The 13141-nt window shown below is 44.8% G+C and overlaps 1 protein-coding gene across 2 annotated transcripts in view; it reads left to right on the forward strand.

The window, feature by feature from the left end:
- Positions 1-5544: 5544 nt before the first annotated feature.
- LOC105527216 (cystatin-13-like) overlaps positions 5545-13141 on the forward strand; it is a 21415-nt gene continuing 13818 nt past the window's right edge. The window contains exons 1-2 of one of the 2 annotated variants that reach the window (XM_011963512.1): positions 5545-5884; positions 7163-7519. In XM_011963512.1, coding sequence (XP_011818902.1) covers positions 7292-7519 — 228 coding nt within the window. In that variant the 5' untranslated portion in view covers positions 5545-5884; positions 7163-7291. The remainder of the gene's footprint in view (positions 5885-7162; positions 7520-13141) is intronic. The other variant, XM_011963522.1, reaches the window with a different exon arrangement.

Here is a 13141-nt window from a genome sequence, read left to right on the forward strand (position 1 = left end):
AAGCAAGACATTGGGTATGTACAAGGAGCTATACACAAGACAATAATTATGCTGTTAGTAATAATAGCAAATGATGAAAATAACACATATGCTCAGAATAGGGACTACATGAAATCAGTTATGGAACATTATTCAGCATTACAGGTAAAAAAAGGAACTCTTTGTATAATAGGGGTTGGAGGGGGGCAACAACAGGTCAATGAGAAAATAAGAGTATTGCTGGTATTTCCAAGTGCCAATGGAATGCAAACTGGGGTAGTGGGCTGGAGACTGGCTGGCAACCAGAGGTAGGATATGGACCACCTGATACAGGTGCAACTTGCAGGTACTTGACAATCCATTTAGCCAAAATTCCACCCTTCACATTTCCTACCCAAATCTGCTTCTCCTCCACTCCCTGTTTTAGCACATCCCACCACTACCTGCTGCTGAAGCCATTTGTTGTCTGGGGGTCACCTTTGACTCTTCCTTCTCCAGGCTGTGTTAATTCAGTCAGCTCCATAGCTCCAGGCATGGCTCATTTTCCCTTTTGCCTGTAAGTACTGTCAGGCCTCTGAGCCCAAGCTAAGCCATCATATCCCCTGACCTGCACGTATACATCCAGATGGCATGAAGCAACTGAAGATCCACAAAAGAAGTGAAAATAGCCAATTCCTGCCTTAACTGATGACATGTCACCACTGTGATTTGTTCCTGTCCCACCCTAAATGATCAATTGACTTTATGACAACACACTCTCCCCACCCTTGCAATAATGTGCTTTGTGATATTCCCCTGCCCTTGGGAATGTACTTTGCACGATATAACCTCCCACCCTTGAGAAGGTACTTTGTAATATTCTCCCCATCTTTAAGAAGATACTTTGTAATATTTTCCCCACCCTTGAGAATGTAACTTGTAAGATCCACCCCCTGCCCACAAAAAATTGCTCCTAACTCCACCGCCTATCCCAAACCTGTAAGAACTAATGATAATCCCACCACCCTTTGCCGACTCTCTTTTCGAACTTAGCCCTCCTGCACCCAGGTGATTACAAAGCTTTATTGCTCACACAAAGCCTGTTTGGTGGTCTCTTCACATGGAGAGGTGTGACACATCCCCCAGCTGAAGTCACCTTTGCTCAAACTGCAGTATTCCAATGGCCTTAAACCCAGCTCTACCACCTTGGCCAAGATTCAGTCAATCATCTCTCATCATACTGAGAATCATACTGAAAAAAAGATATCTTACCATGCCACGCCTGTGTGTTTAAGCATCTGTTTTCTTGGTTTTCAATATTTTAGTTCAAATGTTGGCCAAAGCACAGTCTTGAGAAAAAAGATGAGCATTTTGACAACAGAAGGTGGCACACAGGCATAGGGGTGGTGAGGGCCACAGCAGGGCTGTGCTGCCATCCTCATCCCACAGAGAGAAGTGCCAGGGACTCCTGGGAGATGATGAACTGGGAGCGTGTGATGATAGTTTTCAATCTTATAAAAGCAACTAGTAGAATATTTATCTATCTGTTGATCAGTTAGTCAAAACAGTGAGAGGCAGAGGGATGAATAATAAACTACTGTGTGAACTAGCCTCTCATCTTCTATATTTAGCACTCCACAACCTTTAGGAGACCTGGGAAGCGGAATTGGGAGGTAAGGAGTGGGGTGGGCACTTGCTTTTCATCATCTTCAGGCTTCTTTGCATTTGACTTTTACTATGGGAATTTGACCTTTTTAAAAATAACTTTATTTTTGAACAGGAATAATTCATTTAGAAAGTGAAATTCCTGCATAACATCATGCCTCAGGCACAAAGCTGAGAATGGTTGGAAATACCCAGATCTCCTTTCATTGACCTTAAGAAATCAGTTTGCATTCTTAAAAAATGCAAATTCTCCTCTGCTTAGTGTTTTACAACTCGCTTACAGCATTTTATATATGACAGATCTCTTTCAGTGTATGTACATATTTTGATTGATGTTTTAAATCTGATATCACAAATATTAAACATTGTATTTAAAATTTACTATTGGACTGGGTGTGGTAGCTCACACCTGTAATCCCAGCCCGCCCTTTGGGAGGCTGAGGCTGGAGGATAGCTCGAGGCCAGGTGTTTGAGACCAGCCTGGGCAACATAGTGAAACTCCATCGCTATGAAAATAAATAAATAAATAAATAAATAAATCTATTATTGATACGTGTTTGGGCTGTTTCTCTCATTTTCTTTTTTTTTTTTTTAACTCTTAGAAACTATGTCACAGTGAATAATTTTTCAGCCAACTTTGTGCACGTAGGCAAATATTTCCGTGGGATAAAAATCCTAGATGTGGAACATTGTGTTGATGGATATGTAATTTTTAAATGTTTAACAGATTGCTAAATTGCTACTAACAAGGACTACTGAATTCCCACTCTGCCAGCATGGCATGAAGGCCACATATCAATCCAGCATTGTTGTTGTGTTTAACTTTTTTCCAGTGTAAGAAAATAGTAACATTTCCTTGTTGAGTTAAATTTTTATTGTTGAAGAGCTTAACCATATTTTCACATGTGTAGCAGAGACATTTATATTTATTTTCCTGTGATTTGTGTACATGACTTTTCCCCAGATTTTCTATTGGATTGTTTGTCTTTTTAAAAAATTTTCTTCCTGGGCATGGTGGCTCACGCCTGTAATCCCAGCACTTTGGGAGGCCCAGGAGGGCGGATAACCTGAAGTCAGGAGTTCGAGACTAGCCTGATAAAAACGGAGAAACCCTGTCCCTACTAAAAATACAAAATTAGCCAGGCATGGTGGCGCATGCCTATAATCCCAGCTACTTGGGAGGCTGAGGCAGAAGAATCGCTTGAACCTGGAGACACAGGTTGCAGTGAGCTGAGATCACGCCATTGTACTCCAGCCTGGGCAACAAGAGCAAAACTCTGTCTCAAAAAAAAAAAAAAAATTATTATCATAAGAGCCCTTCAATATTATGAAAATTAAAATTTCCAGGTGTCACATTTGTCAAATTCTTACCACTTGTCTCACTCCACACCCACTAGCATGGCTATAATAAAAAAGACAGGTAACAAGTGTTGGCAAGGATATAGAGAAAGTGGAATCCTCATACACTGCTGATGGGAATGCAAAATGGTGCAACTACTTTTGGAAAACCATCTGGCAGTTTCTCAAAAAGTTAAACATACAGTTATTATATGACCCAATAATTCTACTTTTAGGTATATGCCCAAGAGATAGAAAAACATAGGTCCACATGAAAGTCTGAACAGGAATGATCATAACAGTATTTTATCAAAAACAGCCAAAAAGCCAAAACAATAGCCGAAATAACCCTGCTTCTCATTAATTAATGACTGGATACATAAAATATGGTATATCCATACAACAGGTTATTTGTAATAAAAATAAATGAAGTAGTGATACAGGCTGCAGCCTGGAAGAACCTTGGAAACATGCTAAGTGAGAGGAACCAGACATACACACAGCGATTTCCGTTTACGTGCAATGCCCAGAAGAGGTACATCTGTGGAGAAAGCACATCAGTGGCCCCCTAGGGCTGAAAGGGGATGGAGAAATTGGCATATAAAGGCTAAAAAGTTTAAGGTTTCTTTTTAGGGTAACAAAAACATTGTAAAATTGATTGTGGTTTGGATATAAAATTCTGTGAATATGCTAAAGTCATTGACTTATATGCTTCAATGGGTGAATCCTACAGTGTGTGAATTACCTCTGAATAAATACATTATAAAATCTCCTCCTCATTATCAGGGAGCCCAGTCGTGGTGTAGATGATGGCGGTCCCAGCCACTCCCCGGCCTGCACCTCCTGGGACCTTCCTAACTGGGTCCTTTCCTAAAATCCTGATTATCCTGAGACATGAGCAAAGTAAAATGCTTTCTATAAGGCAATAGTTTCTGGAGCAACCAGCGCCTGTGGTCCTGATAACCCCACCTTAGACAGAATGTGTTTGGAGATGTGAACATTGGCAGGGAGGAGGAGTTATGCTAAGAGGAGAGGAGGGCTGCCTCCTGTCCCTATGCCACAGGGGCCCATGCACAGGCCCTGGGAGCTCTAAGAGGCCCCACCCCAGCCCTGAGGAAGCCCATGAAAGTTCTGGTTCTCCTGCAGGCTTGTGGGTCCACACCCACCACAGTGCTCAACAAACACTACCTCCGTCCTTTTCCTTTTACCAGACTCCTTCCCCTGTGGAATGCTCAGTGGAGGATGCAGGCATCTCTCGGCTCTGTGTGGTGCAGCCTCCCACGGACACTTGTGCTCTGCTTTGGACACAAGATGTGTGGATCAGCGTGGTAGTTGGAGTGAGGCATCACCACAGGTCGACTGTTCTCAGACAACTGATGTGTGGCCAAGAGGGGAAATGGATTCCTTTTGGGTAGATTGCTTGAATTCTTGGCTCACTTTGAGCCAAGACAATTGAGGAAATCGTCTTTTTCTTTTCACTTTTAAAGAGCTGTTTCCATAAAAGGGAATTTAGCCCTTCACCAAATATGTTCTAAATGACTTATTCTGTGTTCCCTTTCCTTTTTGATCTTTGTGGTGTTTGTGTCGGGTGTGTGTGTGTGTTTGTGCGCGTGTGCACACTACACAAAATGTATAGCCAGATTTATTATTCTTTTCCGTTGGCCTCTGCATGTTGTACCAGCTTAGAAAGGGCTCCCTAGTCGAGCATGCAATTCAGTTTCAAACACCCGAACTTTTAACCCAGGGATTCTCAGGCCTGGCTTTCTGTTTGGAATTGGATCTCAGGTCTGATGTACTTTGGGCTGATCTGTATTTTATCTTGCAAAGAGAAATATTAATTTCCAAACTTGTGAGTTCTTGGGAGCTCCCCTACCATCACCGAGGCAGGCCCTAAATGCAGAGTGGGATGAAGATCTGCTCCTCCTCTTGGCATAGCTCCTCCTCCCTGGCCAAGCCCACTTGGGCAGATAGGTTTGGGCAGATAGATTTCAGGTCCTGAGATCACAAACAGGGGAGAGAACTGTGTCCCAAGTAAGGAGAATCAGGAATGCTTACCTGGGACATGCGTCAAGATGGGGGAAGACAGGACTGGCAGATGGGAGGGATCTGTGCTGGCTCTTCTGAGCTACATTGTTCACTCCACAGAGATAGCTTAGGCTGGCATGGCCATTGCCAGCTGACACTTTCCACCTGGCATGTCTGATGGCAACTCTTGTCAGCTGGTGGCCCCTTAGCTCCTGGCCAGGTGCATTCCCGAAGGCCTATTGGTCCCAAAGTCCTTTAGCCTGGTTCTTTGATGGCTCCTTCTGCTTCTAGGGTCATGACATTGCATAATGGGGCTCTGAAAGACATGGCCATCGAGGTGTTGTCACATGTACCCAGCACAGTCCAGAGGACAGAAGTTTAGAAAGTCAGCGGGTGTGGGACAAGGTGAAGGACTTCTGCAAACTGGAAGCCCTTGGTGAGCCCATGGCCTTCTGAGGGCTGGTGGCCAGAGGCTCCTTCACTTGAGCAGCATCAGAGGGTGTGGGCTGACCTCATAAAGGGGCCATGGGTGTGACTACCTGGCTGGGGAGTGAAGCCAGAGGGCAGAGGCACCCTGGAGTGCAGACCCCAGCAGACACTCTGACCACGCACAGAAGCATGAACTGAGTGTGCTGGGGACAGAGAACAGCCAAGGGGCAGCCGGCAGTCAGTTCAAGTCCTCACAAAGGAGGGCAATACCACCTGTGGGCCAGGACAGTCGGCTCGAGGGCCAGCAGCCAGGAACGTGGTGAAGAACTTGGATCTGAGGTGGGCCCATGGTGCAGCTGTGGTGTGCTTGCCAGAGCAGCCTCCAAGCCCACCCTGGAAGGTGATCCAGAGACCATAGAGCAGAAAGGCTTCCTTGTCAAAGTGAGCTGCTGGAAGCCACCAGTGTCAGGTCAGTGTAAAATAAGGAGCGGGAAGCGGGTGGAACAGGTCAATGTGCTTAAAACACAGAGAAATGGGGTGATGGTGAGGAGACCATCTGCCTGGTCCTAGGTCCTCCGTGTTCACATCCCCCATCTCTCTCAGCCGCATCAGCTCCCCAGTAATGGTAGGGTTGGGGTGCCACAGTGGACACTTGGGCAAGAGTCCTAGAGATGGAAGGTGCTTGTCAGTCACACACACTGGTTTATGAACAGATGCAGGCAGGGCTGCCCCAGCCAGCTGATGAGCCTCCTGCATAGCTGAGGACTTGATTTGCATTCCTAGGGGAGAGCTTGTAGGGTGCCAGAATGACGTCACCAGAATGTCACCAGAGGGTGGCCAGATTAAGACCTCATGAATCTTCTGACTGTGTGTATGTCATTTATATTTAGTGCCTGATGGATATCAGGTGTCTCTTAGTTTTGTCAACACGTTCTGTGTTCAACTTAGATATACACTGCCTCCACATATATTTCATTAACACAACTTACGATTTCTGCCTACGTCCGTCTCTATTTGCCCACTCTCTATACACATTTTAACTGGTTTGCCTGTCTTACAAACTACATGCTCATTTATATTCTATAGTAGAATTGGATATCCTCAAAAGCAAATGTACATTCCAAGCTGTTATCTACATGTGTGTATCTCTTAGATTGAGATAGGTTACCAGGTAGGGGGAAGGGCAGGCCCTGAGTTAAAGAGTGGATACTTCCATCAAGTATGCTTAGGTGCTCTCTTGACCTCTTGATGAGCCTCCTCTTCCTCCTGTATAAAGGGGTTACTCACTAAACAGCCCCATGGGGGATGGCAATGATTACATAAGACACACAAAGTGCCTATGGAATGTCTCAACCCTGTCCTTCTGAGGGTTTCATGGAGGCTCCATTTCATAGGCATGGCTGATTGACTGGTCATTGGTGATTAATGCAATCTTTGGCCCCTCTTTCCTCCCTGGGGTGGAGGGTGGGGCTGAAAGGTCCGACCCACTAACCACACTGCAACCAGCCTCCATCCTGAGACTATCTGGGATCCTACCAGGATTCACCTCATTAGCATACACTCAGGTGTGGTTAAAAAGGGCATGTTAGAAATAACCAAGATGCTGCTGTCACATCTCAACCACTCAGGCGATTGTAAGGGTTTTAGGTGCTTCCTGCTAGAAACCTGGGGTGAAGACCAAATGTATATTTCTAATTCTACTACAATGTCACCACTGGGTTAACGGAAGTTCCTTCCTTTTAATCAGCAGTGCCAAGAGGAGTTGGGGTGCCAGTATCTGTGCATCTTCAGAGGCAGCAGGGGCCAGCGTGTCACATCTGGCCCCAGTCCTAAAAGAATAGATGGTGCTTGGCCTGTGGCCCTTGGCTGAGGCACCATGGTCAGGCTCTGCCAGGCCCTGCTGCTGGTAGTGGCCACTATGGCCCTTGCATCCAGAGGAGTCCAAGCCTGGAGCTCAACGAAGGTGGTGAGGACATTCCAAGATATCCCTCAAAACTACGTCTATGTGCAGCAGGCACTCTGGTTCGCCATGAAGGAGTATAACAAGGCCAGCAGAGACAAGTTCAGCTTTAGGGCGCTGAAGGTTCTGAAGAGCCAGGAGCAGGTGGGTGGGGTGCTTGCTCCTTCCTTTTCACTCCCTGCCCTCAGTGTCAACAGATAGACTCAAACTCTGTAAAATATTTAAAAGGGTTTATCCTGAGCCAAACCTGAGTGACCAAGGCCTGTGATACAGCCCCAGAAGGTCCTGAGTACATGTGCCCAAGGTGGTTTATAGCTTAATATTGTACATTTTAGGGGGATAGAAGTTACAGGCATACATCATTCAATACACATAGGTGTAAGTTGGTTTGGTTTAGAAAGGCAGGACAACTCGAAGTGGGGGCTTCCAGGTCATAGATGGATTCAAAGATTTTCTGATGGTTGATTGGTTGAAAGAGTTAAGTTGTTACCTTAAGACCTGGGATCAGCCCAGCTTGACGGCTCACACCTGTAATCCCAGCACTTTGGGAGGCTGAGGGGGGTGGATCATCTGAGGTCGGGAGTTCAAGATCAACCAAACGACACGGAAAAACCCCGTCTCTACTAAAAAAAAATGCAAAATTAGCTGGGTGTGGAGGTGCATGCCTGTAATCCGAGCTACTTTGGTGGCTGAGGCAGGAAAATTACTTGAACCAGGGAGGCGGAGGTTGTGGTGAGCCAAGATCACGCCATTGCACTCCAGCCTGGGCAACAGGAGCAAAACTCCATTTCAAACAAACAAACAACAACAAAATAACCCAACCTAGAATCAATAGAAGGCAATGTCTGGGTTAAGATCAGGGGTTGTGGAGACCAAAGTTAATAATCATGCAGATGAAGCCTCCAGGTGGCAGGCTTCAGAGAGAATAGATGGTAAATGTCTCTTATCAGGCCTTTAGAAGTGCCAAACTTTTTGTTAATTCTCTCCTGGATCAGGAAAAGATCTGGAACAGGAAGGGGATTCTCTACAGAATGCAAATTTACCCCTGTAAGAGCTGGTTTTGCAGGGCCATTTCAAAATTCATCAAAGAAATATATTTTGGGGTAAAATGCTTCTTTCAGGACCTGTATGTGTCTTGGGATGCTATAGAAGAGTCAAGTCGGAATTTGGTATCTTATTGCTACAAATAATCTGTTCTGTCAGTCCGAAGACCTCTGTTTTAATGTTAAAGCTGATCAGTTGTTTCTGAATTTCAAAGGGAGGAGGGTATAACGAGGCGTGTCTGACCCCGTTTCCCGTCATGGCCTGAACTAGTGTTTCAGTTTTACTTTGGAATGCTCTTGACTGAGAGGGGGTCCATTCAGTCACTTGAGAGGTCTTAGAATTTTATTATTGGTTTACATCAGTCTGAACAGAGCCCATTATCTGCGGATGGCAACTGAAACTAGGAATGGAAGACACAACTGAGAGATGCCTTTAGCCACAATATATTTATTTTATTTTAGGAGTTTTTGAAGGAAAACAAATTATATTTAATTATTTGTTATACTGGGATGGAGACGAAACATAAAATATCCATTAAAATCACTGAAAAGTGGTTATAGTCACATCAAAAAGCAGAGATAAGAGCCCAGAAGGCAGCTTAAAGGGAGCAAGTTTGGACCATTTGTGCTTCATCAATGTGGGCCGTGGCAAGGATGGATTACAACACATTGAGTGAGTGCAGCTGATGCTGGGAAAGGAGCCTGGACAGAAGGGAGGCTCCTCTTTACAGGAAAATGCCAACTCAAAAATGTGAAAGAAATGGCCTAACTAGAAAACTATGCCATCTTCTAGTTGTATCTTCTCATCACCACCACGGTCATAACTATTTCAGGCAAAGATCATCAATGAATCCTACAACCACTGGATGAGAGTGTTTGGTCTGAACCATTGCAGGGATTGCTTATTAGTTACCAGGGGAAAAGACACCCTTCTAATCAGGAAACTTGATAAACACCTTTCTTACCAAATGCTCACCACCAACACTGAGACAAATTGGCATCACATACTTCCAGACACGATGTGCACAGAGGGGATGCCAGCACCTGTATATGGTATTCTTGCCCAGAATGCATACTTTGAATGTAATCAGAGGAGAAATTAGACAAATACATAATTCAGTACATTCTATAAGACCACTTAAAATACCAATATCATGAGAAAAGGGGGAAAATGCTAGAAAACTGTTCCCCAACAAAGGAGACCTACGAAGCATGACAACTAAATGCAGAAGGTGGTCCTGTATTATCTCGGTGTCAACTAGAGATTCAGTCTGGTTTGTGAATTTGAAAAGGAGAGCTTTGTTTCTCTAAAGGGTTGCAGCCTGCAGGGTGACCATTCTGACAGGCTGGGAATTCTGACAGAAGCTGGAAAGAGGCACTTTGAGGGAAGAAGCATAAGACAGGAATCTGTGCTGAATGAGTTGGCTAAGTATACATATTTAATAAGCTATAGGAGGAGTCATGAATATTTATTATAGAAAAATGTATGCATGCACAGTTGAGCTTCATGCCTCTTCATGGGTTACATCTTAAAAAACTGCTGGTATTAGCATGATCCAAAGGTGGATTTTCAGTCCTCTGATGGCAAAAACCCTCACTGTGCATCCTTCACACGTCAGCCAAAACCAGTCCAGAGGTGGTGGTCAGTTTTCAGGAAGGGATGCCTTGTGAAGCTGGTGAGCTCTCACATCAAAATGCAAAGAGGGAAGAGGGTGTCTGGTCTTGGCCTCAGATGATTGACTAATGGCCATAAAAGAATGAGTCGTTTATTTCTCGTTTTCTGGTGTTGGTTTCTGCTTACTCCTTAAGAAAGGATACAAATTAAAGGTTAGTGAGGAGAGGACACACTGAGGTATGTCTGACCTCCCATCCCATTATGGCTGGGAATTCAGTTTTTAAGGTTTCTCTGGGGTCCCCTTGGCCTAGAGGGGGTCTATTCAGTCCGTTGGAGTTTAGGATTTTATGTTAATTTCTCAATAAAAGAAAAGAAAAAAATTATAAATGATATTATTGGGACAATTGATGAGATTTTAATCTGGGCTATATAATAGAAGAGAGCCTTGTACCTGCGTTAAATTTCCTGAGAGAAGTTATTGTCCTGGGGCTTGGCAGGCGCCCAAGACAGGACAGGGTGGAACACCGTGAAGGCCCAGGAATGAGATCAGTCTTCCGGAGTCTGGGGAGTGAGAGGGTGGCAGAGGTGGAAGGCGACGCCGAGCTTGGGTCATAGAGGTGCTGACATGAAGCACCATGCAGAGATGCCTCTCCGTGCTCCTCCTCCTCCTCCTGGAGCTCATCTCTCTGCTGCCTTCCCTTTGACCTTTCCTGTTCATGTCTCCAGGCTACCAGGCCACCTGCCCTGCTTTCCTGTTTTCTTATCTGATCAGGAGAGAAGGTTCACTGGGAGGCTGCATCCCCGATAGTGCTGAGACATTAGGCCCCTTATGTATCTTGCCATGCTCTGTGGGACTTTGGCTCCCTCTGGTTCTTTCTGTAGGTCTGGTTATGTTGCTTGTGTTGCTTGAGTAGAGGACACCTGTGACCAGAAATGTGCCACGAATGAGCGAAATTAAAACCTTAGAACACAGGCAGCCTGCAGCCTCTCAGGCATGTTTAACAGCTGTTCTCAGTAAGGTCCCACCCCCTCCAGAACTATTCCACTGTCTTGGATTTCTCCGTGTCTAAGCTTCCCTACTTACATCAGTAAAATAGTGTTTCTGCTTTATAGGCAGGTGTTTGATAATAACAGTAAACTGAATACCTGAATATCTAAAAAATTATATACCATTTTGTACTGTTTCTTGTTTTGTTTTTTTTTTTCCGTGAATGAATGTTTTATTTTTCAGTTCGCTGTGAGCTTTGGAATGCAGGCAATAATTCAAAACAATCAGGTAGAAACAGATTCAGTAAGAGACTACAACACAAGTATTTAAAATTCCTTGACCTTACAGCTACATACTGCTAGAAAAGAGCACAGAAAAATATATTTTTTTTATGTACCATCCCCCAAACAACACACCATAAAAGCAACAAGAAAAATTCTTCGTGACAATTCAGTTTAAACTTAATAATATATACATAGGCTTCACGGAAAGAAAACAGCCATATCTTATTGGGAGATTTAAGTTAAAAATACACCGATTTGGGCCGGGCACGGTGGCTCAAGCCTGTAATCCCAGCACTTTGGGAGGCTGAGGCGGGCTGATCACAAGGTCAGGAGATTGAGACCATCCTGGCTAACACGGTGAAACCCCGTCTCTACTCAAAATACAAAAAATTAGCCAGGCGCGCGCCTGTAGTCCCAGCTACTCAGGAGGCTGAGACAGGAGAATGGTGTGAATCCAGGAGGTGGAGCTTGCAGTGAGCCGAGATCGCGCCACTGCCCTACAGCCTGGGTGACACAGCAAGACTCCATCTCAAAAAACAAACAAACAAACAAAACCACAAAAATACACCGATTTGTGTCAGGGATTGGCGAAGTGTATAGCCTGCTGCAGGTTTTTAAACGGAGTAGTTACAGAAACAGCTTGGCCTGCAAAGCCTAAAATCTTTACCATCGGGCCCTTTAGGGAAAAGTTTGTAGATGCTGCTCTTTTCTTTTCTTTTGGACATTTGAAGCAATTTTATTAATTTTTTCCTGACACATTAAATGTTTCTATTTATTTTTAAGGTATACAACATGATGTTTTGCTCTATACATTGTGAAATGACTACCAAAATCAAGCTAATTGCCATACCCATAACCTTACATAGTTACTTTTTTTGGTTTGTGTGTGTTAGGAATACTGAAAATCTACTCTAAGAGCAAGTTTCAAGCATATGATACACTGTTAATAACTGATGTCATCATGCTAGACTATCTCTTGGTAGACTGAGTTCTGCTGCAGAGTTTGTGCAACGTGAGTGCTGGTGCAAGGAGCATCCCATCCCCAGCAGCCTGGAGCCACACGGCAATGAGGGAATTCTAGTTTACTTGGCACCAGGGCTGGTTGCTTTCTGCAGGTGCACCCAGGTCTCATAGCTCACTAAGCTACTACTACCTTCTTCTACTTTACAGGTGAGGAAACAGTCACAAAAAGGTTTAGTAACTTGCCCAGAGCCACGCAGCTAGTAAGTAGAAGAGTCAAGATTTAAAGCCAGGCTGAGCCAGGTGTGGTGGCTCACACCTGTAATCTCAGACTTTGAGAGGCTGAGGTGAGAGGATTGCCTGAGCCTGAGATCAGCTTGGTCAGCATGGTGAACTTCGTCTGTAAATTTAAAAAAAAAAAAGAAAAAGAAAATTAGTTGCGTGTGGTGGCACCTGCCTATAGTCCCAGATACTCCAAAGGCTGAGGCTGGAGGATTGCTTGAGCCCAGGAGTTCAAGGGTGCGGTGAGCTGTAGTTTTGTCACTGCATTCCAGCCTGAGCAATAGTGCTACACCCTGTCTCAAAAAAATAAAAGAAAATAAATAAAAATAAACTCAGGCTGCTATGCTCTTCTTCATCAGCACTTGCCTCTGAACAATGCCCAGTGGAGCGAAGGTGGGGGAAAAAGTGCAGCCGCAGGGGAGCGGAGGGGAGGGGTCTTCAGATGGCCAGGAGTCAGACAGGCCTGTCTGTGTAAAGACTGGGCCGGGCGCGGTGGCTCAAGTCTGTAATCCCAGCACTTTGGGAGGCCGAGACGGGCGGATCAAGAGGTCAGGAGATCGAGACCATCCTGGCTAACACAGTGAAACCCCGTCT

The sequence above is a fragment of the Colobus angolensis genome, unplaced genomic scaffold (genome assembly GCF_000951035.1).
Source record: "Colobus angolensis palliatus isolate OR3802 unplaced genomic scaffold, Cang.pa_1.0 Scaffold117, whole genome shotgun sequence".
Classification (NCBI taxonomy): domain Eukaryota; kingdom Metazoa; phylum Chordata; class Mammalia; order Primates; family Cercopithecidae; genus Colobus; species Colobus angolensis.